This window comes from Archocentrus centrarchus, chromosome 11 (assembly GCF_007364275.1).
Source record: "Archocentrus centrarchus isolate MPI-CPG fArcCen1 chromosome 11, fArcCen1, whole genome shotgun sequence".
NCBI classification, from domain to species: domain Eukaryota; kingdom Metazoa; phylum Chordata; class Actinopteri; order Cichliformes; family Cichlidae; genus Archocentrus; species Archocentrus centrarchus.
The window spans coordinates 27,766,639-27,794,342 of record NC_044356.1 but is presented as its reverse complement, the minus strand read 5'-3'; the positions used below and the strand labels follow the sequence as shown (position 1 = coordinate 27,794,342).

At 42.1% G+C, this 27,704-nt stretch overlaps 2 protein-coding genes across 5 annotated transcripts in view; one reads left to right on the top strand and one right to left on the bottom strand.

The window, feature by feature from the left end:
* The first annotated feature begins 1,091 nt into the window (after positions 1 to 1,091).
* On the top strand, positions 1,092 to 18,535 carry cpsf1 (cleavage and polyadenylation specific factor 1). 2 transcript variants are annotated; one of them, XM_030740357.1, is made up of 38 exons: positions 1,092 to 1,307; positions 1,759 to 1,924; positions 2,025 to 2,052; positions 2,160 to 2,293; positions 2,388 to 2,468; positions 2,549 to 2,700; positions 5,145 to 5,291; positions 5,522 to 5,661; positions 5,748 to 5,858; positions 5,950 to 6,043; positions 6,122 to 6,209; positions 6,917 to 7,054; positions 7,203 to 7,254; positions 7,343 to 7,416; positions 7,498 to 7,572; positions 7,654 to 7,734; positions 8,057 to 8,152; positions 8,236 to 8,418; positions 9,217 to 9,358; positions 9,521 to 9,699; positions 9,889 to 10,022; positions 10,101 to 10,281; positions 12,047 to 12,253; positions 12,350 to 12,439; positions 12,516 to 12,662; positions 12,803 to 12,955; positions 13,297 to 13,413; positions 13,686 to 13,776; positions 14,468 to 14,552; positions 15,198 to 15,339; positions 15,451 to 15,603; positions 16,428 to 16,604; positions 16,966 to 17,032; positions 17,113 to 17,160; positions 17,249 to 17,404; positions 17,957 to 18,086; positions 18,161 to 18,299; positions 18,381 to 18,535. In XM_030740357.1, the coding sequence occupies exons 2-38, from the start codon at positions 1,781 to 1,783 to the stop codon at positions 18,426 to 18,428; spliced, it is 4,404 nt and encodes a 1,467-aa protein (XP_030596217.1). In that variant the 5' UTR covers positions 1,092 to 1,307; positions 1,759 to 1,780; the 3' UTR covers positions 18,429 to 18,535. The 2 variants fall into 2 exon arrangements, with proteins under 2 accessions (XP_030596217.1, XP_030596216.1); XM_030740356.1 differs by having other exon boundaries at positions 1,096 to 1,307; positions 9,886 to 10,022.
* A 19-nt stretch (positions 18,536 to 18,554) lies between these two features.
* Positions 18,555 to 27,704, bottom strand: part of adck5 (aarF domain containing kinase 5) — a 35,654-nt gene continuing 26,504 nt past the window's right edge. For 2 of the 3 annotated variants that reach the window (XM_030740361.1, XM_030740362.1), the window contains 12 exons: positions 26,030 to 26,105; positions 23,224 to 23,424; positions 23,000 to 23,140; positions 22,736 to 22,849; positions 22,520 to 22,651; positions 22,331 to 22,414; positions 22,165 to 22,246; positions 21,362 to 21,440; positions 21,194 to 21,285; positions 20,841 to 21,093; positions 19,192 to 19,305; positions 18,555 to 19,106 (listed from right to left, as the gene is read on the bottom strand). In XM_030740361.1, the coding sequence (XP_030596221.1) occupies positions 19,004 to 19,106; positions 19,192 to 19,305; positions 20,841 to 21,093; positions 21,194 to 21,285; positions 21,362 to 21,440; positions 22,165 to 22,246; positions 22,331 to 22,414; positions 22,520 to 22,651; positions 22,736 to 22,849; positions 23,000 to 23,140; positions 23,224 to 23,424; positions 26,030 to 26,105 (1,471 nt within the window). In that variant the 3' untranslated portion in view covers positions 18,555 to 19,003. The remainder of the gene's footprint in view (positions 19,107 to 19,191; positions 19,306 to 20,840; positions 21,094 to 21,193; positions 21,286 to 21,361; positions 21,441 to 22,164; positions 22,247 to 22,330; positions 22,415 to 22,519; positions 22,652 to 22,735; positions 22,850 to 22,999; positions 23,141 to 23,223; positions 23,425 to 26,029; positions 26,106 to 27,704) is intronic. The other variant, XM_030740363.1, reaches the window with a different exon arrangement.

Sequence of the window (27,704 nt, the reverse complement as noted above, 5' to 3'; positions counted from 1 at the left end):
CAGAGAACACGGCTACACTGCTCTTGAGTCCAGTGGTGGTGTGCTTTACATCACTCCATATAACACTTTGCATTGCACTTGATGTGAGGCTTGGATGCAGCTGCTCAGCCATGGAAACCCATTCCATGAAGCTCTCTACACACTGTTTTTGGCTAATCTGAAGGCCACATGAAGTTTGGAGGTCTGTAGTGATTGACTGCAGAAAGTTGGTGACCTCTGTACACTATGCACCTCAGCATCTGTTGACGCCACTCTGGGATTTTATGTGGCCTGAGTCGCCGTCGTTCCCAATAACTTCCACTTTGTTATAATACAACTAACAGCTGACTGTGGATTATTTTGTAGTGAGGAAATTTCACAACTGGACTTGTATCACGGTACCACGCTGGAAGAATGGGTCACTCCTGAGAGTGACCCATTCTTTCACAAATGTTTGTAGAAGCAGTCTGCCTGCCTAGGTGCTTGGTTTATACACCTGTGGCCATGGAAGTGATTGGAACACCTGAATTTAATGATTTGAATGAGTGAGTGAAAACTTTTGGCAATCTGTTGTGTGCACATATGTTGTCCAGTATGTGCTGATCTTAAAACTTAACATAAAACATAATGAAGGAAAAAGATACTAGATGTACACTGAATCTAGTATCTCTAGTTTATCTACACGGAATTTCCCCATTGTGGGACTAATAAAGTTTTTTTTTTTTTTAATCTTGTGTAATCTGGAGATAACATACTTCACACCTCATAATAGCTAAGGGGAAAGTTGTGTGGAGTCAGGTGATATTTCCCTATGTAGTTTGTGATATATATATATATATATATATATATATATATAGGCAATGAAATCTTGGATTTATTTCTCTACGTGTCCTTCTTATGATTGTAGCACATAATCTCACATATTCCTCATTCTGTGAGGCACCTCTGACAATCTGACGCATTGGCAGATCTACACACTCCTCCACAAAAGTTGTTTTGAAAAATGACTAACTTGGCGCGCTCTGTTTTAAACAACGGGATAATCCTGATTTAGTAATTTGTATCTCGAGTTCCGAAACACCTCGTAGAATGAAGTTATTGTCAAAATTATAAATATAGGGGGCAGTATTACACCTCGGAGTGGTTGGCCTAAAAGAAAAAAAAAAAAAAAGCTCATGAAGAAGACGACCAGCGCAGGCACAACAGCGATAGCTAACCTGGCTATCGGTTAGCTAGCTTAAGTCGTTATCCAATAAAATATGTCACGCTCAGTGTGAACAGGAGAGGAAACAATAAAGCTGCAAACTCAGATAACGTGCCGGGCATAGGTACGTTCACATTCGCTGCTCGTTAAAACATTTCAAAAGCTGTAGCCCGGTGCTGTGCCATTCCAGCTACAAATGGGCACGTTAGCGTGTTGCTAACGCAGCCGGTTAGGCTTTTCCCATACATTTGCCGTGCGAAACTAACTAAGCTGAAGCTGAGCCTAACAACACAAGTTGATATGACTGGTGCTTCATGCACGTCTTGTTAGGTTAAACTAGTTTTCAGAATAAACGCTAGTAATTGACTTTGACAGCCAAAATGTTACGCTACTTTGTGGTATGTCATAAGCTAGCTAGCATTTGATAGTGTTGAAAGGATATTTAAGCGTATTACAAGAGCTAAACATAACCGTGTCTGTGCCATCTGTGTGGGTATTTTGGTGTAACCCACACACACTTGTACCAGTTGCTTTAGTGGCAAAGAAGTCTTGACGTGAGTGTTGTCACCTGTTAGATGCTGAGGGCAGCCTGCCACCATGTATGCCGTGTACAGACAAGCCCACACGCCGACTTCAGTGGAGTTTTCTGTCTACTGTAACTTTATATCCAGTAAAGAGAAGAATCTGGTCGTAGCTGGAACGTCTCAACTTTTTGTCTATAGGATTATCCACGATGTGGAGGTAACTTTAACTCTCGGATTGGTCTTGTTTCTTTGTGACAGTTTTTCAACATGCAAGCGTAAAAGTGTTTTCGATACATGCCGTATTTCTGTTCTTTCAGAGTACTTCCAAAGCCGACAAGTCATCTGGTATGGTCAATGAAAGCATCTCATTCAAATAAACATTTTACTGTTGATAAAATTCATGTTTTGTTTCGTGTTTTTCCTTTTGCTGAGGCTTGACTTTTCTTGTGCAGATTCCAAATCTCGTAAAGAGAAGCTGGAGCAGGTGGCTTCTTTTTCTCTCTTTGGCAACATTATGTCTATGGCCAGTGTACAACTTGTTGGAGCCAGCAGAGACGCACTCCTTTTGAGTTTCAAAGATGCAAAGGTATCACTGAGCAAGTGATGCACTGCTTAAACCATCTTTTTAACCCCTAGAATTGTTTATCACTGACCTCTGTTTGTGATTTTTCTCTCACCAGTTGTCTGTGGTAGAGTATGATCCTGGGACACATGACCTCAAGACACTATCTCTTCATTACTTTGAAGAGCCAGAGCTCAGAGTATGTAGAAGCAAAAATGAACTGAAGTTATTCTTGTGGCGCAGCTCTGAATATAACTTGTGCTGTTTTTGTATTTTCAGGATGGCTTTGTACAGAATGTACATATTCCCATTGTGCGTGTAGATCCAGAGAATCGCTGTGCTGTAATGCTCATCTACGGCACCAAGCTTGTGGTGCTGCCATTCCGAAAGGACACCCTGACTGATGAACAAGAGGGCGGAGTTGGAGAAGGGTCAGTTATACATTTTCTTATTAAAAGTGGATCTGTTATGCTCAATTTCAGCTTTTTTTTTTTTTTTTTTAATTTTGGACTCTATTAGAGCAGTGTTGATTCAGTTCATAGAAAAATGATTTGTTTTATCCTTGACCTTGGTTCAGCTCTTCAGTCCATCCACTGTCTGAAACAAACAATATTAGCCTAGGGCCTCCTTCTGTTTTAGCCAGCTTTCCTTATCAGCTTTTTTTCACGTTTAATTCACAGGGATAGCTTCAGGGATATTCTGACTTCATTATTGTACACTTTAACTGCTGAATATGAGCATCTAGCATTGTAACAGTATACATTGTGCCTCTCAGAAAAAAGTAAAAATTTACATATTCTATACTGATTACATGTGAAGTGAAATATTTCAAGCCTTTTTTGTTTTATGGCTTATATCTCATGAAATCAGCAATCCAGTATCTCAAATTATTTGAATATTAGCTAAGATCAATGAAAATGCTCCATACTTGACCTTTATCAAGAATTGCTGCATCACTGTGGGACAGCATAGAGGTGATCAGCTTGTGGCACTGCTAAGATGTTATTGAAGCCCAGGTTGCTTTGATAGTGACCTTCAGCTTGCTTGCATTTTGGGTTGGGTGTTCCTCACCTTTCTCTTGACAGTACCCATAGACTCTCCATGAGGTCAGGTGGGCTTGTCAGTCAAGCACAGTAATAACATTATCACCAAACCATCTGGTCATAGGGTTGGTACTGTGGGTGGGTGCTAAGTCCTGTTGGAAAAGGAGATCACCATTTCCATAAAGCTTGTCAGCAGATGGAAGCATGAGGTTCTCTAAAATCTCCTGGTAGAGGCTATGTTGATGTTGGACGTGATAAACCTCAGTGGCCCAGCTGACCCCAGCAGATGGTATGGCACCTCAAATCATTACAGACTGCAGAAACTTCACACTGGACTTCAAATACCTTGGATTCTTTGCCTCTCTACTCTTCCTCCAGACTCTAGTACCTTGATTTCCAAACGAAAGGCAAATTTTACTTTCTTCTGAAAAGAGGGCATTAGACCACTAAGCAACAGGGCAGTTATTTTTCTCCCAAGTAAGATATTTCTGACGTCTCTGGTTCAGGAGGGTCGTGATATTAGGAATGCGAAGGTTGTGGTTTCTTTCCTGAACATATCTGTTACTACTTTCCCACTGCCGAGGAGCCGGTGCTCGTGCCAGTGCTGGTTTCAATGAACCGGCGAAACGCTTAAGAGTGGGCCTGCGTTTCCACTGCTTTTCTGTGAACTGCTCCTTTACATATGAGTGTGGGCGGGTCCTCGTCTGGACACGGAAACTGAAGCGCACAAACGTGGGAGAACACACTCCCCTTTCTCGTGCTTCAAATGCGTTTTACGGTCCAAACCAAACTACTGCAGCATCTGTGTGCAGCACAGAGGTAAACACACAGCGATTAGAGCAAGACGACAAGTACGCACTTTGTGTCCTTTTATCTGCGATATGAACTGATACAAAGCAGCAAGTTCAGCCTTAGTGCCCAACCTAATTCATAGCCGTGAAAATCGCTTCGCTTTTCTCACGTAATACACATGTAATATGGTAGAAAACTTGATGTTGAGACCTTCTGCCACTTTCATCACGCGTTCTTGGTTCGAGACCAGCTAGTTTGCGGGGCCGGAGTTGAACCTGTTTTTCGGCCGAGCACCGAGTGCTTCCGCACTGGAAAACGCGCCTAATGGTTCAAATAAAGGCACCGGCTCCGGAACCCTGTTGATGGGGAAAAAGGCCACAGTGTGGTGGCTCTTGGTGCTCTGACACCAGCCTTAGTCCACTCTTTGTGAAGCTTTCCAAAGTTTGTGAATCAGCTTTTTTTGACAATCATCTCAAGGCTGCAGTCATTCCCCCCCACTTTCCCTTCCAGTCAACTTTCCATGAATATGCTTTGATACAGCACTCTGAGAACAGCCTGTCATTTGAGCAGTGATCTCCTGTGGCTTATCGTCTTTGTGGATGGTGTTGATGATCATCATCTGAACAACTTTCAAGTCAGCATTCTTCCCCTTGATTGTGGTTTTGTGTGTACTGAGCTAAAATGAGAGATATACAATATTTATATGGTTTGAATAGTAATTTAAATAAAATATTCCAATAGTCTGAGATCATGGATTTCTGATTTTCACAAGCTATAAACAGTAAACATTAAAATTAAGAAAGGGCTTGAAATATTTCACTTTACATGTGATGAATATAGAATATGTGAAACGTCACATTTTTTAATTAAACTGCAAAACAAAATGAACTTTTTCACAATATTCTGTTTTTCTTAGATTAACTGGAGGAAAGGATGTTAGATCCTCTTTAATGTCTCTGTACTCGATGTGCCTCAAACCCTTTCTCTTCTAATGTTGCTGCAGTTTTCAAACTAACAGCATCTGTTTATCTCATCCACAGACCTAAATCCAACTTCTTACCCAGCTACATCATTGATGTTCGTGAACTAGATGAGAAGCTTCTAAACATCATTGACATGAAGTTCCTCCATGGCTACTACGAGCCCACATTGCTCATTCTTTTTGAGCCCAACCAGACATGGCCTGGGTTAGTGCATTATGCTGTAAGATGTTATGCTGGTTTTCCTCACAGAATTCAGTTCTGTCAGGGGAAGGAAAAAAAAATACAAAAATGAGTTGCCTGTTATTGACTTGGTGTTCCACCCAAGTAAAGTCTACGTCTGTGAAACACTGTATTGGCAACCTGCTGTTCACATAAACTTCTAAGCAGCCACTGTTATCAAAATCGTAACTTCTACTGTATCGTCTTTCTTCCAGGCGCGTGGCTGTCCGTCAGGACACTTGCAGCATTGTCGCAATCTCCCTCAACATCATGCAGAAGGTTCATCCTGTCATCTGGTCTCTCAGTAATCTGCCCTTTGATTGTACACAGGTCATGGCTGTTCCCAAACCCATTGGTGAGTTCAGTTGGTCAGTTTTCTGTTGGACTGCCAGATACGAAGTTGTACTATGGGACTGCTGATCACACTTCAAATGTTTGTAGGTGGTGTGGTGGTGTTCGCTGTGAATTCATTGCTCTATCTGAACCAGAGTGTTCCTCCATATGGAGTTTCTCTCAATTCTCAGACAAATGGGACCACAGCCTTCCCTCTGCGTAAGATTTCTCATTTAAATCACACGCCTGTACATATATCTTCTGATATGCTGTCTTGCTCATCACTTTATACCATGTCTTGGTTGCGTAGGTGTACAAGATGAAGTGAAGCTCACGTTGGACTGTTGTCAGTCTGATTTTATTGCTTACGACAAGATGGTGATCTCGCTGAAAGGAGGGGAAATGTGAGTTATTGTAACACTGCCAGCAGCATGCATGTAATCCCTGATGGCAGTTAATTGTTACTCACTGTTGCTTTGCAGTTACGTGTTGACATTGATAACTGACGGCATGAGGAGTGTTCGGGCTTTTCACTTTGACAAAGCTGCTGCCAGCGTCCTGACAACCTGCGTAAGTCCTGCCTGTACTTGAGCAGTGATAGTCTGATGATACGAGAGCTCTCAGCCTTAAACAAATGCTCCTTCTTTCATGTTTCTGTGGACAATCACAGAGGACGTCAGGGTTTAGGTTTTGATCAGTAAGATGTGTAAAATGTTGCATTTTTTTGCTCCCTCTGCTCCAATCCATACCCCTATTCAGAGGGTTATAACAATAGGAGCGAATCAAACCACTGTTAACTTTTTAACATACAGAAAAAACAAATTAGGGTACCATAATTAGTGAACTTGGGTGGATTGATATCAGATGAACAACTTAAAAAAAAAAAGCCATGACATTTTTCTGTGTTCCTTATTTAATTAAACACTTCCTTGTTCCACTAACTTTTTCAGGCTGTTCACATGTTTAAAAATACTATATTTAGATCTTGCAATACAATTGTGGAAATCCACAGTATGATAAGAAAGGATTAGGCCTTACTAGCCACTGTACTAGTTAGTTTATGGAAATGGAAATTGTAAAATGTATTAACCAAAAGCTTGGGAAAAATGATTTCCTGTTTTTCCACCCAAGGCTGGTCTTAAATTATAAAATGACACTTAAATGAGTCTTTAATGTATCTTCCTTGTAACTGTAGACCCCCTGATGATGCTTTTCAGGTTTCAGAATAGACAATCAGTTAGACTGTTTGTGGCCTCAGATTGCACTTTCTCCTTCAGATGGTGACCATGGAGTCTGGATACCTTTTCCTGGGTTCCCGCCTCGGAAACTCTCTGCTCCTGAAGTACACAGAGAAACTGCAGGAGACACCAGCAGAAGAAGGCAAAGAAAAGCAGGACAAAGAGAAAGAAAAACAAGTGAGTTTGTGCAGATTTAAATACAGCCTTCAATTTACATATGGTACTGGCCAGTTTTAATCACTGCACTTTCAAGGTGCTGTTTTATTTGAACAGCGTGTTATGAAAATAAGCTTTTTTTTTTTTTTCCATTCCTGATGACTTGAAGGAGGAACCACCGAACAAAAAGAAGCGAGTTGAATCTTCCACCAACTGGACCGGTACGTTTACTGTCTGTTTGATATGTGCTACAACACGATGTGTGTGACCTGCCAGTCTGTGTTATACTCAACTTCTTTGTTTTGTCAGATGAGGTGGATGAGATTGAGGTCTATGGAAGTGAGGCCCAGTCAGGCACTCAGCTGGCCACCTACTCCTTTGAGGTAAAAAGCTTAATTATCTTATTACATATGGGGTAGCTGTACAAGAGGATGAGGGAGAGTCTTTTTGTGTGTCTCTTACAGGTTTGTGATAGCATACTGAACATTGGACCTTGTGCAAATGCCTCCATGGGTGAACCTGCTTTCTTGTCTGAGGAGGTACAGGCAGTTGTAACAGTCTTATCTTGATGCTACGTTTAGCTGTTGTGAATTGTTATTTAAATTTTGTTTTACGCACAGTTTCAGAGCAACCCTGAGCCTGACCTAGAAGTTGTAGTTTGCTCTGGCTACGGCAAGAATGGTGCCCTGTCTGTACTTCAGGTAAACCCACCCTGCTAGATCTGTCTCTTTTTAAAGTGCATGTTTGCAAAGATATTCTTATGCACGATTTCTGGTACCGCACCGTCCAAAAACCTGTGGTCGTGAGGCCCATCTGCCACAGGTCCAATCATGGTGCTAAACTGAAGTCTGGGTCTACCAGGGCTGCCTCAGAGATCTATGGAGTAGCCTGTAAACACCCCAGAAACAACAAACCTCAGTGTCTTCTTAAAATGAGCAAAAGCTTGTGTGAGTCTCAACGCAAGAATCCTGTCTGTTTGTTCCCTTTCTTTCATTTGTTAATTTGTTTCCATTGTATTCTCAGAGAAGCATCCGACCCCAAGTAGTCACTACGTTTGAGTTGCCAGGTTGTCACGACATGTGGACTGTCATCTCAAGTGAAGTCAGAGAAGACAAAAAAGTACAGCATTATCTCTCTAATAAACGTTGAAATCGTTTCTGGTGACACCTTATACAGCCATGTGTTTCTTGCGCTTTTCCCAGGCTATGAAAAGTGACGAGTCAGAGGATGGGGCTGAGACTGAGGCTGGTGATGATGGTGAAGAGGGAGAAAAGGACAAAGAGGAGGTGGAAAAAGAGGAGGAGGAGAAGAAGCCAGAACCTCCCCTGGAGGATGACGCAAAGAAACATGGTTTCCTCATTCTGAGCAGAGAAGATTCAACAATGGTAAAAACATGTTAATACACTTTGTTGTGGTTGGATTTAAGTCAAGTCCTGGTTAAAGACTGTAACAGATACACAGCTGCTTTTCTTTGACAAGAGGAGGAAGATTATGTAAAACATGGAACAGAGACTGTGTATAAAAGGTGGAAGTAGCTGCAGTGATGTTATCTGTTGGTTTCGGACTCTGCATTTTGAAGCCTTAAATTTAGTGTTAGAAGTGAAAGTAGATCAGGTGACTGATTGCCAGCATAAGAACTAATGCAAGAAAGCTGAGTTAGCCTGTATGAGTGAATCATATAGACACAGATACTTGGTAACTAGTGCTAAGTAAGAGACGATTAAAAAATTAGAACTTCACTCACCCAATCTGAAGCTCAAACTTCGTGGACAGATTGTACCTCACAGAAAGTCAATATGTACAGCACACACACAGTGAAGAGGTTCAGTTCAATGGCTCCAATTAAGGGAACTTAGCATTAATTAGACATGTGTGTCTGTGCGTAGCATGAATACAGCTTGCTAGTGTTACTTGATAGCTTAGCACTTAACCTTCTCAGCCAAATAGGGTCACTTCTGGCTCTAAAAAACAACACGCCAGCAAACCAAAGCTTTTCAAAATATAGAATTCAAAACTGATAGGTGACATCACAATGGCTACGTTCATCCTTTATATTTAGTCTGTTGTAGCTATTAAAGTGGCTATTAAAGGGAATGCAAAAGTGCCATCTTTGGCTTCATTTTTCAGCCTTGGAAGTTCAGCTCTGTTTTTGAATTTGGCTGTAAGCATCTGTTTTCCTGAAGATCCTTCAAACAGGGCAAGAGATCATGGAGCTGGATACCAGTGGTTTTGCAACTCAGGGACCCACTGTGTACGCTGGAAACATTGGGGACAACAAGTACATCATCCAGGTCTCCCCCATGGGGCTTCGTCTGCTGGAAGGAGGTAAAATAGGACTGACCGGTTGGCATTTGGCCTTTGCTATAAGTAATTGTAATAGCAAATGGAAGCTATTAAGCAAAATCTACACTAAGTGAAGTAAAACATATTCAGCTGTTGTATTTTAAAAGTGTTGTAAAATTTTTTTTTGTATTTATCTGTTTTAAGTGAGACAGCTCCACTTCATCCCTGTGGACCTGGGTTCTCCCATAGTGCATTGCTCTGTGGCAGACCCATATGTGGTTATTATGACTGCTGAGGGAGTGGTCACCATGTTTGTGCTGAAGTCTGACTCGTACATGGGGAAGACGCACCGACTGGCTCTGCAGAAACCACAGATTTCCACTGTGAGTGACAAACACACTCGCTGCTGGCCAAAATGAATCTCACCCAAAAGAGTTGGCTGACTGATTCATTTCTTTAATATTGGCAGCAGTTGTGATGGCCTTTTTTATAGAAATTATATTTGCAAAATGCACTTAAATGGTTCTCAGCAGTATTAACCTTGGTTAAAATGGCTTCTCATTTAACAGCAGTCTCGTGTCATCACACTGTGCGCCTACCGAGACGTAAGCGGGATGTTCACCACAGAAAACAAAGTGAGCTGCTCCATCAAAGAGGACACCATCAGGAGTCAGTCTGAAGCTGAGACCGTCATCCATGACATGAGGTAAGAACTCAGTTCACCTCCTCACTGAGGCCTTCAGCCAGTTCCCGCACCACTGACTGTTGTTAAATGTGTGTGCAGCAACACCGTGGATGATGAGGAGGAAATGCTGTATGGAGACTCGAATGCAAGCGCGACGCCCGCGAAAGAAGAAATGAGCCGCAGCTTTGTGGCACCAGCACCGTCTGGGAGCGAGGCAACCTCGAGCAAAGCGGAGCCCACCCACTGGTGCATGATCATCAGGGAGAATGGTGTAATGGAGGTATGGTGCTAGTTGTTGTTGTTGTTTACTGGGGTTTACTGAGTCAACTAAATGGTGATACACAATGCATATTTATTATATTTAAAATGAAAGCAACGTGAGATGTTACAAGATCTTTTATTCAGGCTGGATGATATAAAATGCAAAAAAAATGTAATTTCATAGGTAACTTTTAAAAGCAGTTTGACAGTCGAGTGAAACCATTTCACGTACTTTGTGATTTAAAAAATAATAATAGTCAGTACACCGGGTAAAATGTCTTCACTCATTTGGGGATGGTTCATTTTCTTTGAAGTGGGACTTTGACGTCAGTACCGACCTGCACAGAAACTAAAGCCATTTACTGCTGTGGATACAATCAGCCGCACACTGATTGGAAACACCTGAAAGAATCAATATGGATTCAAGTGTTTGCTGTCTTAGAACATTTTCACCACTTCATCCACCATCAGAAAGCTGCTTCAGACAAGGAAGTGAAGCCATTACACTCCGCTAGACACTTCATCTACTCCTGTCTCAGTTAGTTTGTGTTATTTTGTGACTTTGGTGTTTTAGTGGGTTAGTGTGCATTCAAAGTAACACAACTGCACAGTCACACAGGGTAGACCAGCAATTCCTGTTTTCTGATGGGTAAAAATCTTTATTTTTTCAAAGTCTAATGACTTTGAAGAGAATAATTCCTTATTTACAATGTTGTTTCCATAAATCAACAGCAGGGAGAGTGGGTGCTGTGAAACATGGAGTGTAGTAAGAGGAGAGCTGCAAACACTGGCAAGACTTTTCTGAGGGAACTCTTAACAGTGTGAACACTGTTGTTTAATTCAGTCTCTTTTGAGACTATTTTAATATATTAAAAACAAAGTCAAAGTCATGAACTTTGACGGGCAGCCTTATAGCCCCAACATTTCCACAGTTGGGTCTAGCTGCTCATGTAGCTCGCTTTTCCCTCAGCTTTATTGCGATGAGAAGTAATCGGACTAATGAGTGCATCTTCCTTTGTCAGTGATTTTTATGCAGTTAAAAGGACGTACAAAAAGCTTATTTTCTTACCAAAAGCATTTGAATGAGCTCTCATTTCTAGTATCAACTTAATAACAGTCGTCAGTTCAGATGCCTTCAGCTGAGCTGCTGTTGGTAATATGTTTGTTTGTTCTTTCAGTATGTTAAAACTGTATTCTGTATTCTGTTTAGGTCAGACATAATTAGTAATTTCCAGGTCCAAAGGTCAAAAGTAGCACCTGTAATGCATTTCATTGGTTTTGTACATGTTAAGGGTCAGCAGTGCTATCATTGCACCCTCATATGATGGGATTAAGACACTACATGGACAAAACGCAGCCATCAAAGTGTCTGAGATGCTCCATCCACAACGAGGTTGCAACATAAATTTCATTTATTTGCTTCCAAAGAGTTATGACTCTGAGCTGATGGAGATTAATTTTTGATGCGTCAAAATATTGTTGTCATGCTGTGATTCTGAGGTGGTGAAGTGCACAGCATGAATTTAAGATCAGCTCAAAGGTGTGCTACACTTTAATAATCGTAAAACGGTTGTACAGCTCTAGAATGACAAACGGTGAAAGAGTGTCGACCAACACACTTGAGACTCATTATGTCATCACTTAACAGACTGGTCTGGGGTTCATGACCAGTTAGTGTTGCTTTCCTGTGTGTTGAAAATCAGTATATGCAGTAAAGGGTCAGGAGAACATTGTGGCTTTTTTTTTTCACATTCTCTTATTTTCACTTTTGTTTATTTGAACAGATTTATCAGCTGCCAGACTGGCGGTTGGTGTTCCTGGTGAAGAACTTCCCAGTGGGCCAAAGAGTGCTGGTGGACAGTTCCTCCGGCCAGTCGGCAACACAGGGGGATGCTAAAAAAGAAGAAGTCACCCGTCAAGGAGAGATTCCATTAGTCAAAGAGGTGGCTTTGGTTTCACTTGGCAACAATCACAGTAGACCATATTTGCTGGTGAGTTTTCACATTTTTCAGGGCTGAGGAAAAAGCAGCATAAGAAACCAGATTTGAAAAAAGCAGAGAAAGTGTAAAACTTAAATTGTTTTCTAGGTTCATGTTGAGCAAGAGCTTCTGATTTATGAAGCGTTCCAATACGATCAACAGCAGCCACAAAACAACCTGAAAGTCCGCTTCAAAAAAGTAAGAGCCTGCACTGATTAAGTGACAGCAGGCCAGCTTCAACTTCGCATTAACAGTGTGACCGGACTCTCCGCAGGTACCCCACAACATCAACTTCAGAGAAAAGAAATCCAAGCTCAAAAAGGATAAGAAAGCAGAGAGCAGTGCCACCGAGGAAAATCCCGGTGTGAAAGGTCGGATTGCCAGGTTCAGATACTTTGAGGACATCTCTGGATACTCAGGAGTAAGGATGCCATTAATAAGAGCTGATTATAGACCTTTTTAAATAAGGTCTATATAAGGTCTAATTTAATTTAATCTGCCAGTTTTACTTCCAGACATGTAGTTTTAACCAAGTGACTTTCCATGTCTTTGCTGTCTCAGGTATTTATCTGCGGTCCGTCCCCTCACTGGATGCTGGTCACGTCTCGCGGAGCAATGAGGCTTCACCCAATGACCATCGATGGACCCATTGAGTCATTCTCCCCCTTCCATAATATCAACTGCCCCAAAGGTTTCCTGTACTTCAACAAACAGGTACAAGAACAATTTTTCACTGTTTCTTACTTCAGTAGTCTGCACTGAGCTGACTTTATTATTAAATGAATTGTGTGAATGAAGAGAGAATTTGAATGAGTCCACACAAATTATAATGTGCAGACATTGATCCTCAAAGGCTTTTAAGTGTTACATGAATACACATCTATACAGTGTGTGTGTGTGTGTGAAAATCACTTGAGCAAGCCAGAAGTGACATTAGAACAACAGTAAAAAAAAAACAAAACATCATTCTATAAGTAAGATTGTCGTGTTCACTTTTGTTCATCTTTGTTCATTTTCTCATTTAGTTTTTTGTCTTTGCGCGTTCTCTCCTACAGGGCGAGCTAAGGATCAGTGTGTTGCCCACGTATCTGTCCTACGATGCCCCGTGGCCAGTCAGAAAAATCCCTTTGAGATGCACCGTCCACTACGTCTCCTACCACGTAGAATCCAAGGCAAGCCTCTTCTCCCTAAGCCCTCACAGCACCAAAGGCACCAAAGCCTTGACACAAATTCAAGGCGAAACACGTTCCCCAGACTCAAACACATCCACTTGCATAACATATTGCAAAATAAAAGCATATTGATCGAGGAGATGAAAGACCTCTGGCCTTGAAGTTTTTCTTACTGCAAAAGAAAAAAAAAATCAATGAAGGGTGACTTTGAAGGGATTAAGGCTTTGATGTGAACTTTTTTTTTGGTGGGATTTTGTATTTTTTCCTTTCAGGTGTATGCTGTGTGCACCAGTGTGAAAGAGCCATGTACACGCATCCCAAGGATGACTGGAGAGGAGAAGGAATACGAAGTCATAGAACGAGGTCAGAGAACACACACTTATTGTTTATATGACCTCAGCTGTCTCCTCATCAGCACCACGTGCCATGTCCCACATGCAAAGTAGTTTCTTGAATAGATTTATTAAATGATTGGTGTTCAACTGATATTTTTAGCTATTATTTCAGTCATAAACCAGTTTCATTGAACCAAAAACAGCCCGTGTATGAAAGTATTAGTGATCAGCCTTTCCAGCAAAAATGTTATTCAGTGATCACTGAGAGCTGTTAAAACTGTAAAGAATATTTATTCTAAGTCACACACAAAAAAAATCAAGAATATTTGATACTTATTTAATTGTGGTTTTAAAAAAAACCCCTGAAAATCATGACTATTTTATTCGTTACTTTTAGGGAACATTTTGAACTATTTACAAAGTTTTTTTTTAAGCTACATTTTCAAACAATCATATTTTGTCAGATTAATCTTCGTTACTATTCAGACAACTATTTCACCATCGCCATCTTAAGCCTCTACACTTTAGACTCTGTTCTCACAAATGTTTGCGTACTCTGAATCGTGTTGATGTATTACAACCAACTCTTGTGCAGTCCTTGCTGGTGGTTGGGTCATTTCTGTGTCAAAACATCTGCTAAAGATCAACATAAATTTGGTTAAATTTAGTTTCTATGTGAACATAGAAAGTATTGATGTCTCTCCTCTTGCACCCTGCAGATGAACGTTACATTCATCCTCAGCAGGAGAAGTTCTCGATCCAGCTCATCTCTCCAGTGAGCTGGGAGGCCATTCCCAACACACGGTAAAAGCATTTTTTTGTTGTCGTACTCCCTTGAAGAGCAAATGTGCAGTTTGTGAAATCAATAGAAATGCTGTGTTTTAATAGCTACTGGGCAGCTGTGAAGAAAGCGGTCTACCCCAGATTGTGCCAGTTTTATTTTCTCAGGCCTAAGTTGTTCCACTGGAGACTTTGTGCTGCTTTCAGAGAAGTGTGGGCTTTAATTGAAAATCTTGGGCCATTTATCCAAGTTGTTGTAGACTATAAATTTAGTCTCACATGGCCGCTTACCTTCATTTCATTCGGGTCAGTTGGAAATATTGAGTCGTTTATCCAAGTCCCTGTTCATTAACTACTCTGCATTATCATTAGTACTCCTCTGAGTGCTTCACCGTAGCAGCTGAACGATATACTGCGTAAGCCAGGCCTGCAGTTCCTAAGGAGTATATTTTTGGACATTTGTATTCTGTGTTTGCTGCCAAAACACAATTCTATTCATGATCATTTAGTCTGTTACTGTTATATGATGTGAAGCAAGGACAGCTCAGGCTTTGTGCCAGTATAAAGTCTCCAGATTAGGAAACATTTCTAGTTTAACTGTATTGTGGATAGAAGCTAACAGGAGTGGATATTGTTCCCTAATTGTACTCTGACTTCTGTCTCCGTAAGGATTGACCTGGAAGAGTGGGAACATGTAACATGTATGAAGACCGTAGCATTGAGGAGCCAGGAGACGGTGTCCGGATTGAAGGGCTACATCGCAGCAGGAACCTGTCTGATGCAGGGGGAGGAGGTCACCTGCAGGGGCCGGGTGAGCTGGAAATAAAAAAATATATAAATTGTCACCTCATCCCCATTAAAGAGGGGAAAAAAATGCTTTGCTAACTTCCATTATTTACATTTTTTTTTTTCTCACATTCAGATTTTGATCCTGGATGTGATTGAAGTGGTACCAGAGCCGGGCCAGCCACTCACCAAGAATAAGTTTAAAGTCCTCTATGAGAAGGAACAGAAGGGACCGGTGACAGCTCTGTGTCACTGTAATGGATACCTGGTGTCAGCCATTGGCCAGAAGGTCTGAACCACACTCACTGACGTGGCGGCAAAGAGTAAAAGCAGTGCTCTGTCATCCTGGGTCTAGTTAATTGAACAATACTCAAACTGGAGCATTTACATTGTAGGAGGGGTCCTAACCTCAATCCCAGTCCAGCCCCTTCACCCTCCCACTGAGGGAAGAGTGCGAGTGTGTGAAGTCATACTTCCAGCTCCCGTGGGGCCTTTTGATTAAAGGTGTGGGGTACAAATAAATGTTCTCACTTTTCTCTGAGTTAAAAAAAAGGTCCTTCCAATAACCATCTTCACATTTATACTGCTGTCACACGGATGGGTTGATGTAATGCGTCTCCATTACTTATTGGTAAATTCACACATTTAGTTTTGCAGCAGTTGATTCTGATTAAAGAGCTGTGAGCTGTGCAGGTTAGCAGGGTGTAGGTGCAAGTGCATGAAGTTTCTTCATGTTGGGCCCAAAACAGGTGCTGCACCTTTGAGCCTGCATCTGTGCAGACTTGGTGTTGGAGGGCTTTATAACCTGCATCCATTTAAGCCTAGGTGGTGTAGAACAGCACTTGATGTTTCAGAGCCTCCACATAAACACTCAAATTTGCTATTGCTCTTGCTGTATCAGCTGTCCATCAAAATATACTGCTTGTAAAAGTTTGTTAAAGCTGCATTTTTCCAGATTTTGCCCAGGATTCGACTGATTGCGCACAGATCTTAAGGACTCTGCAGCTCTCTCGACTACATCGAATTTCACCTAAGCCCATTTATTATTTAGCCATTGAATGTTTTGTCAGTATGCCCCCCGGATTTAAATTACCCTATAACTTCCTCCTCCAGATCTTCCTGTGGGTCCTGAAGGACAATGACCTGACGGGTATGGCCTTCATCGACACGCAGCTCTACATCCACCAGATGTTCAGCATCAAGAATTTCATCCTGGCTGCTGACTTGATGAAGAGCATCTCGCTGCTCCGCTACCAGGAGGACAGCAAGACGCTGTCTCTTGTCAGCAGGGTGAGGAGGAAACACTATGATGGCACTGAATGAATTGTGGGGGGGCGGGGGGCAGGGCAGGAAGCAGAGTACACCCTGCACAAGGGTGCCCATCCATCACAGGGCTTACCAAATTTATATCATTTACAGTATTCCCCATTGAAGTTGGAGCTAGACAAGGTTTTATACAATCAGGATAAATGTGCTGTATTTGAGTGGAGGGTGTATTGATGAAGATCTATGAGGGATTATTCATGTTGCGTCTCCTGTGGGTATTTGCTTTCAGCCAAGTTAATCTTGAAGAGAGCAGCTCTGGCAGTAGGAGAGGGGCTGTAGCCTCCTTTGTTGGGATTTAACTGTTTTCTTATTGTTTTGGCACCAGGATGCAAAGCCTTTGGAAGTTTACAGCATCGAATTCGTGGTCGATAACAACCAGCTTGGATTCTTGGGTAATCTTTTTTTTTTTTTTTTAAAAAAGCCTTTTTAATTAGCAAATGCTTTTCTCATAAAGCTTTTCTCTTCCTTCCAGTGTCCGATCGAGACAAGAACCTCTTTGTATACATGTATTTACCTGAAGGTATGTGCTGTAGCTGTAACTACAGATATAATGTAACTATTAAAAAAAAAAAATACACTGAGTCATGTCAAGTGTGTGTGTGTTGCAGCTAAAGAGAGCTTTGGAGGAATGCGCCTGCTGAGGCGAGCCGATTTCAACGCCGGAGCCAACATCAACACTTTTTGGCGGATGCCGTGCAGAGGGGCGCTGGACACTAGCAGCAAAAAGGCGCTAACCTGGGACAACAAGCACATCACATGGTTTGGTAGGTAGTAGCACAATGCCAGTAGCGGCCCTTGGTAAAAATGATCGGAGGGAAGGAGAATGAATCCTCTTTTCTAGCCATCAGAGCAGATTGAAGCCTCCTGACCTTAGCAAATACAGCTGATGTCATGAAATGTCACCTAAGTAGTACAAATATAATGCTTACCAACAGACAGACCCATAACAAATCCTCCTGAGTTACTCATCTTTGAGATCATCTTTCCAGAACTGGCTATTCATTATAGCCAGTCAGGTTAAGTGCCATATTTTTTAATTTAAATGATAATTTAAGCAGTAATGAAAATAATTCAAACTCTTATCAAGTAGTAAAAATATTTCTAAGCTAATGTTCTAAATCACATTCACTCAAGTTACAAGACTGCTGTGAGCCAAAGTTATTAAATTATCTTGTGTATTAAATTAGCATTTATCTGCATATTCTAAATTTACAAAAAAAAAAAAAAACAGCATAGATCAATAACATGTATTTTTTTCCTTTTCATCACATGGTAGCTTCAAATCCCCACATGGACTAATCCTTGTCTTCCCACAGCAACTCTGGACGGAGGCATTGGCCTGCTCCTCCCCATGCAGGAGAAGACCTATCGCCGTCTGCTGATGTTGCAAAATGCGCTCACCACCATGCTACCTCACCATGCTGGTCTGAACCCAAAAGCCTTCAGGTTAGCATCACTCCGACATTCAGTTTTCCAGTTAGGATTTTGATTTAAGTGATGCGTTTGTCTGTCGCATCCAGGATGCTGCACAGCGACAGACGGACCCTTCAGAACCCTGTGAGGAACATCCTGGATGGAGAGCTCCTCAACAAGTACCTGTACCTCAGCACAATGGAGCGCAGCGAGCTGGCCAAGAAGATTGGGACAACTCAGGACATCGTGAGTGCACACAACAGCAGGACAGAGCTTCCTGTTAGCTCAGCTTACCCCCTCTCTCATTTAATTTCCTTCTCTCTGCAGATCCTGGATGACCTTCTGGAAATCGACAGAGTAACAGCTCATTTCTGACCGCCACATTCCTGCTTCTTCTTCACTGAGCTGGTTTTTTTTTTAGTGAACAGAGGAGTTTTTGTTATGGAAACTTTGTTTTCTTAGAATATTTTGTATAAAAGAAGAGAAAAAAAAAGGCTGGTGTGATTTGTTCATACTTTATTATAATTTAAATACAACTAGGTAGCATTGGACACAATACTGTGACAGAATAATTGATTAAATGTCACCAGTGTCATAGAAAAAAATGCAAGTTAAAAATCACATTTGGGTTTGAATGGGATTTGGTCTCCCAAGATTACACTTAAAACAGCCATCCATCCTCTTCTGCTTATCCTGTTCATAAGGTCCTTAAATTATTTTAAATCAGTTGTGGTTTAGTTCCTCTCCCCCCACAGGATGGATGCTTTACAGTCCTGTAGGTGGAGCACATTCACCCCCAGCACAACTCCGAAGGGGGTTTGGTGGGAAAGTTACTTGCAGTCGAACAACACCGTACTCAGTACTCAGAGCTGCTGCTGGTGAGTGAAAGGCTCATTGTTGTTGTGCTGCACTCACTCGTGTCTGGAATGAATCCTTTGTAGTGTTGTGCACTATCTCAGGTACTCGTACAAATCAGAGTCCAGAGACAGGAGGCCCAAGTACTCCAGCAGCCTCAGGGCCGCACGCGTCAGGCTCATCATTACCATCTCTGACCTGTAACAAGAATCTTATAAATACTCGGTTGCTCCAATCACAGAACATACGATTAATACTGCCTCGGTAGCTAACTAAAGCACACCTCAAAGCAACTTCAAACTTGACATTCTCCCATACTGTCCTTCCCCAGCTGAAGACCCAAAGCCGGGGCATGCTGGACTTCTCAGCCTGAATCTTCCCCCAGCCTCGCACAGCACTGTTAATGGGAAGAAGAAAAAAAAAAATGGGAAAAACCTTTTAATAACATTTAAGACATTCTGCTGGAGAAGGCCATTACAAAAGATTATCACTGATTTCAGTCAGTGATGCATGTTTCAGCAGCCATCTCGAAGCACCTCACAGCACTTATTCAGGCAAATATTTTGAATCAACTGGGACACAGAAACTATTAAAAACTGTTTGCTGACATTATCCTAAATTAAGGTTTCAGGAAGCTTTTTCCTCACTGGAAGTTACAGTCTGACCACCATTTTTGCCATTACAGAATTCTCCCACAGAGGATTCTTAAGAGCACAAAGTCTCCTTTACTTTGCTTGGCTGGATGTTGAAATATACGGGTGCTGGTTAACTGTTTGGGAAATAAGTCGTCACATACTCTGTCAAGTTGAGCAGCCCTACTGCTTTACTGTCATAGGACATGAAGCAAAGTAAGCTGTCAGCTGAGCAGCATCTTCACCCCAAGTTTTTTTTCTGTAAACTAGTTTGTGGAGTAGCAGTAGAAACAAACACTGCTCCAGAGGCACTGCCTGCCACCAGGTAAGGCAGGAAACTGCTTGGTAACCCAGAGGGCCGAGAAACCAGCCGCAATATGCAAACTTTGCAACGATGAGCACCTGACACCCCTCCAGCATTTCTTTTGTTTCCTTAGCTAATGTCTGTTGGCATTGTCACATAATGGTAATGCTGGTTGGAGGGACTCCCTGTGAACTTCTGCCTGGAATTGCCACTGGGCACTCACCATCATTTTTAGCTTAAACTTGTGTCTGACAAATTTTATTATTCAATATCGGTATTTTTGCTCGAACAACTTCAAGCTCCTGGGAAATTTACATTACGCCTGCAATTTCATGCAGGGAAATGAGCTGGTTGTTAAAGTGTGAACTTACTCACCCTTGGCGATAAAGTTCAGTGGGTTTTATTGATTGGTTTTATTTATTAAAGAAACTTTGTCGATTAGGTCGTGTGGCTTTAAGTTAACGCAAGATCCTGAACTAGAAATCCATATTAAATCCAACGATGTGATGACATTTTTATTTGAAAAGCACAGAACAAAGTTTTAAAAGTTCAGCCCCCCCCCCCCCAAAATATGAATAAACATTGATCCCTGAGGCCTGTTTCCACAAAGTGAGATTAACATAAACAAGCTCTCGTTCACTCTGCGTGTTGCAAAGCTGGCTCACTTTTGCTAGATTGCACTACTGAGCGAGCAACAGACGTGTTTGTTGTTCATTTTGTCGTTTCAAGATTTCCAGGTATCAGGTGTTTTAAACAGACTGTATATAAAAGATGGACGGACTCATAAACCATCACTGGTGTCTGGATATTTTGAATCCTCAACATTAGGGTTTTGGCTGCAACCATGTATCATAGACACACCTACTAATTTAGAGCTAAGTAACCATTATTGGAATTCCACACTTTTACAAAATTTTAATTTACATGTCAAACAATGATTTACAAAATGCTGAGCCCATCTGAAACAAATATGGATCGTAGTTAATGCCCGTTTACCTCTTGGCCATGACAAAGTAACGATCCACCAGTGCCCCCAGTGTGATGTTGATGCTTCGCACCGTATTGATGTTCCTGAACACCAGCAGCATGGGCCGAGGCATTGATTTCAGCACCTGCATGATGCTCTCGAAGCGGTGAATGGCCATTTCACGCATGTAAGCCGTCTCCTCTCTGCTCAGGATGTTGGACAGATCCAGCTTGCGCATGCTGATTGGTCGCTGCAGCAGCATCTCGCAGAAGAGAAAGTACTCTGCAGAGGACGAGTCCTCATATTGAATTTTAATACCTACATACATTTGTTACATGTCACAAGAGAACATTAACATGGCCTTTCAGTAAACTTTCCTTACCTTTGACCCCGAGGGCACTGGACTGCTGCTTCATTTCTGCCTCGTCTCTCAGGACTATGGACCTCCACAGTTTACAGAGGGCCTCTCTATCACTAAGGTCAAAGGTCACAGTTAAAGCTGACAGCACAACATTCTCTCAAGTTTTTATTTAACTGGCTTATCTCTTACTGTTGACTGAGGTATTCGTATAAGCCATGGTCCAACAGCACCAGCTCCGCCTTGTTGTCAGGACCTCGTCTTACGAGAACTGCAACACACAATCCATGAATGCGGTGAAAGTCGTGCCTTTCAAACCTTTCCCCTTTAGAACTAAGTCATACTGTAAGACAGCCACCATGATGTCTAACAGGATGGATCTACTTAATATTTTAAAGCCAACAAATATATCAATCACTGATGGAGCAAGGCCTCATTTATTTATTTATTTTTTGTTTTCAGAGCACATATTTGCATAATCATTTTGATGTCTGAATCCACACTCTAGCAAAGGCACCGAGTTAGAGGCTTATGAAAGTCTCTGAATCATAAAGAATTAAACCTTCCACACAGCCACTGAATTTAACAGCCCCACTACAACCAATTTCCTTAATAAACTAAAGTGGGTGATTTTTATTTTTTTGTCATTTGGATTAATGATAGGAGTGTGGCTTCTCTGACAGGCATGTTGGTGCCTTCTGCAGCATTTTTAAAAAATTATCTGCTGCGTGTAAGGAGCATCCAAGAAGTTTGAAACTGCAGGATTTTATTAAATGACTTCCTTAGCATTAATAAGCAGGGATCTGTGTTCTGTGAGGTGCATCCATATAGGTTATGGATTCAAAATTTACACCCTTTCCCCCCCCAAAAAAACAAAAAAAAAAAAAAAAAAAACCCCACATAACAACATGGGGGCAAACAAAATGTTGATGTTACAAATGCAGAATATGAAACCAGTGGTTCCATCCTTTCTCTACAGTCTGTGATGTGCCTACCATTCCCAGGATGGGGGTCCGCATGGATAAAACCAGTGTAGAATATCTGCTCAGCAAATGTTCTGATCAGCTTATCTGCAGTCTGAAAAATAAAGGATTTGATGAGGATGATGAGGATATATTTCAGAAGATGCTTTTATGACTGAGTATCTGTTACGCAGCTTACATCCTTCAAACTTAATCCTTGTCGTTTTATTTCTTCCACGTTGTTGATTTTGCAGCCGTCGCAAAACTCTGCTGTCAGCACTCTCTGTGCATTGGAGAGACAAAATAAAGAGGGCGTATGAGAAGTGGACAGTATTATAGCGTAGGTATTTTGTATCACTGAGGGGGAAAAAAACAAAAAACAAAACACCTTGCTAGTTTGCTCCCAGAAGACTTTAGGTACAACAACAAATTTAAAGTGTTTCAGCTCCTCTGCACACCTCTCAGAGTTTCTGGCCTCATTCTCAAAGTCCAGCTCTTGAGCCAGTGTTCCCTTCAAGTCCTACACAAAAGAACTCAGTAAATGGAAATGTTTTCTCTTTGGCATATAGAGCAAATCAGTCAAGAAACACAGCCATTTCCTGACCTTAAGAACCCATCGGAATCCAAAGCTCGGGTGCATAAACTTAATAATATCCAGCAGGATCTCCAATGTTCGGATATCTCCATCAAAGCGATCCCTGAGGTCAATGTACTGTACCTGTGTGGAACACAATCGAAAAGAAATAAAAGTTGGGACATTGTGGACTGACCGAAATAACACGTTCAGTTTCATCTGGCTAATGCTTCAATGGTACACCTCATGAGGTCATTGCAAAAGGAAGTGTTAACATTGACTTCAGCAGCTCACCTTCACGGCAACGGGAGTCCCATCCATCAGCTGTGCTTTATGAACCTGAGCTAAGCTGGCAGCAGCGACGGGCTCATAGTCAAATGTTTTAAAAAGCTGCTCTGGGGTTTTGTTGAAGTCTTCTTCAAAGAGAGCATCCACCTGTTAGAGACAGACACATCCTGAAGAATGTCACGCTGTCTTTTTTCATGAGTCCTGCGCTTTGTTTGTGCTGCACTCCTCACCTCTTTGTACCTCCTATTTAGGGCCTTATCTTCCAGTATTTGGAGGGTGCGGATATACTCGGGAGGAAGCAGATGGTTGAAGGAACACAGGCCTTGGCCAAGTTTAATGTACAGGCCTCCGTTCTTTACGGCTCCTTCCACCATGGACTCTGCTGCCCTCTGGTGGCAGGCTGACATCTTAGTGATGTAGGATGGACTGCTCTAGCAGGAGGACACATGTAAGGCAAGATAAGATAAAACAAGATAAGAAGACTTTATTAATCCCATAGTGGGGACAACGTCTTACAGCAGCAGAAAGACAAAGTGCAGGAAACAAGCACAAAAAAACCCAAACAAAAATATGCAAAATATTACAAATGAAAATATACAAAAATATTGCACCCTGACACATGACAAACTGGCCTGAGTCCAGAAAAAAAAAAAAAAAAAAGCTACCCCCAGTCCACCCAAACTACCCCATAATTGTATGATAGTTGCTCCCTCACCTTGTGCATTACTCAAATTTTCTATATTTAGTAATAGACAAATAATTTCCAATTCACAAGGATAGCTTTCTTAGTGATGCATAAGGCAGTAAGAACTGTGTGTGATGCATTTGCCCCCATATCCAATTTATGTCGCTTTTGTCACCTAAAATGCAGTTTGTGTGAGGTTGGGATACATAAACCATGTGGATAGGTCTTCACATATCCTGTCAGAACCTCTGAACAGGCGTACAAAACCATATACTGTATGTAAGAGCCATGTACAACTTAGTGGTGTTATGGTGAATATACGATGTTGCATGTTTATGCCTGGGATTACAGTAGGCACGTAGGTCACGTGGGAGGTGTTTGGTTAATGGGTAGGAAATATAAATCACCTGGTCACCGGTGTGTCGGCACGGAGTATCAGTGAGTGGGGAGAATGTATTTTTGTTGACCGCTTTCTAAGCACTTTCTTCACGCTTTCTATGTGCTTATCAATGCCTTGCTTTGTATGGAGTGCCATGAAGTAGCCTGCATGTGCTCGGGCTTGACTGCTGTGTGGATGGTTAAAACATGCAAATAAACAACCTGAAGTGCAATGTTGGAGCTGAATTGTTTGTCGATTGACCAAGAGCGAGTCAGCGGTGCAGTACTCCCTGCTCAAAGGTGTAGGGGCAAAAGCTGGTGGAGTCGCTACACAACACTGTAGCATGCACATAGTTCTCAGCCAAGTTACTTGTGCAGTAGGTGTAATGTTGGCTTTTCTTCACTGGCTCCCTGTTAAATCCAGAATAGAATTTAAAATTATTATTCCTTTAGGCTGCTGGGGGGTTCCCATGATGCACTGAGTGTTTCTTTTTCATTCACCTCTTTTTTACTCTGTTTATACATCACTGCATTTAATCCGTTATCTCTGTCTCTCTTCCACAGCATCCCTTTTGTCCTGTCTCCCTCCCCTCACCCCCAACCGGTCACAGCAGATGACTGCCCCTCCCTGAGCCTGGCTCTGCTGGAGGGTTCTTCCTGTTAAAACAGTTTTTTTTCTTCCCACTGTTGCCAAGTGCTTGCTCCTGGGGGGTTGTTTTGCAGCCTCATGTACTGTTGTCTGTCAGTGAGGTAGTTGACAGTTCATGTAGCCAGGTGTTGGTCCACACCAGCCTCCTCCATTGTCTCCAGCAGCAGTGATGGCCGGATGGTGTTAAAAGCACTTGAGAAATAAAAAAACAGGACTCTCACAATGCACCTGGGGGACTCCAGGGGACACAGTGCCTGGCGTAGCAGCGTTGCGCACCGGCTTGTATTCTGGCTGAAGATGAATGAGGTTTTTAATCAGAGCAACTGAGATGTGGGAGGTGGGGTACAGAGTCAACACAATAGCATGTGAAAACTCCTGAGGACTGCTAGCAGCTCAATATCCCCGGTCTTTAACAGTGACGTGGCTTGGATTACACAATCTGTTGTTAAGCAATGCATACAGCCCCCCCGACCTTTCTTACTGCTTTCCACCACTTTCTGGTCTGCACAGACTACAGTAAATCTGTCTAAGGTGACAACAGAGCAGCCTTGTTAGTGCTGGTAGCTCGACTGTCTTCTTGGAGAGAGAGCACAGGTTTCCCATAGTAGCAGCCAGTAAACATGGTTTATAAGACGTGATTGCCCATACTGCTCAGTAAAAGAAACAGGACAAACCTTATGGTCACTTCTCTTATATTAAAAACAATTATGAGTTCTTTCTAGATCACATGAGCCACTGGTTGTAAATTTGCTGGTTGTTCACGCACACATGAAGCTTGGGCTCAGCCCAGGAAAACGTGACTCAAGGGGAAAATGATATAGATGTAATATCATTGTGATATGAGAGGAAATACAACTGAGGGCTGTGCGTCTGCTGAAAAGGCTGCAAATGCTGGAGAGGAGTGGGCACAACGCCGATTTAAATGCAGTCACAGTCGTGATTTCAGACAGCTTTCACTAGAAAGCTTTAATAGTGTTGCACTCGGTTGTGCGCACAAAAAGTAGCTAAAGAAATTAAGAAAAAGAAATGATTTATCAACTTTAAAACACCGCTGTTGTGTTTCTAGAAATAAATCAATTTTCTTCCGGGGCCAGGTCACGGAGGCAGCAGCCTAAGCAGCTCCCCAGACACCTCCACACCGAGGTGCTCCTAGGCCAGCCAAGAGATTATAATCTCACCAGTGTGTCCTCCCAGTGCATTTCAAACATTTTATTAAATTATCTTATAATGTGGCATTTTAAAATGTATGTTCCCTCCACGCTTAACCACGATGAGCCCAGCCAAGTGCAGCAGCTCAGTGACCCACTGATAATGTCGTACTTACCTCATCCATTCCATGGAGGAGCACGTTGGTGGTCCACCAGTAATCAGCAGAAATGAAGAGCCCCACAGACAGAGACCTGAGGGCACACACACCAGGTTTACTGGAACTTCCACAGGTTAGTAAATGTTATACTTGCAACTAAACAGAGTAACTAACAGGTAATGGGAATGATTCATAATGTGATCAAAGGTGAGGATGCCATTTCATTTCATGGTGGATCTTTTAGTTATGAAACTTGGAGCAAAGGTGCATCCATGTTTACCAGAATAAGACTGCCGCTCCATACATACATAATCCAATTCATACAAACCCCCCTTTATTATAAGGACTCAATACAGGGCACCAGGAAACCCAAATCAAATGTGCTACTGAAAAGCATACAAAGCATCCATGTAAATGCATGTAACATTATTTTGTGTGCGTGTTTTTCCTGACGAAACCAATATAGTTTTCACTTAGCCTGACTTGATGCTCTTGTACAGTGTCTCTATCCTCCCTCCATCTGGGGATTATTTTGTACTCAATGAATAAAATGACAAATGTTTAAAAGTAAACTCCAGTAAATTAATTAATAAACAGTGGCTGAAGCAAATAATAGACAATTAAATAATACATTAGACAGAGAGCGACAGACAGTGCGAGACCAACTTCACGGTCTTTGGGTGATATGTTTATCTTATTTATGACCTTCTCGGTCTCGGAGAAGAAGATCTTTATCTTATCCTCAAAGGTTTTACCAAAACATGTACATCTGTGTCTAAGGAGGGAAGGGTGTGTAGGTCACCATACTCTATTGCTAAGGAGAATAAAACTGCCGAGTCATGATCAGGAATATGTGAGAGGGGAAGGTGTGTGTGTGTGTGTGTCTTTTATGGAGCTTTTATTGCTGATTGGAGAAGGTTGTGCCAATCAAACACTGGACGAACCAATCTGACAAGGCCAAGTCTAAACCACGGCTCTCTCCATCTGTTTTTGTATAAAACTGTTATGTTTAGCTTACAGCTGTGCTCCTCTGGGGGAGGGGGGGGGTTTGCCCACATGTACATGTGATATCTTCTGACTCTTTAATAGATTAAATTTTTAATCTTCATTTTTTAATTAAAGTGTTTCAGGTGTTATCATTCACAAATAAATTAACAAGATGGCGCCGGTGAGGTCAGCAGCCGTCGTACCTGCTCCTACGCTTTGTTTGTATATATTAGGTTTAGCTCTAATTTTGGACTTTATAATTCCGCCTGCTCTGTGTCATATCACGTATGACAGACAGACTCTTTTTAATATCAGAATACAGCACTCTGGCTGTATTCTGACACCTTTTTCTCCCGACCCGACTTGGCCTCGGGAGATACTGCGTTTCCAGTGGGCCAGCTCAAACAAAGGACCCAGGTCACGGACAAGGCCCCGAGGGAAAAGAGCCGGCGTAAGAGAGAGGCTGCGGCGCAGAGCGCACCAAACGCCACTGCCGAGCATCCTGTTGGCTAATGTCCAGTCACTGGATAACAAGCTGGACGAACTCAGGGCCAGGATACAGTTTCAGAGGGACATAAGGGACTGCAACATCATCTGTCTCACGGAGACATGGCTGACCCCCCTCATACCGGACCACGCCGTACAGCCGTCGGAGTTCTTCAGTGTTCATCGCACGGACAGAACGAGTGAGTCTGGAAAATCAAGA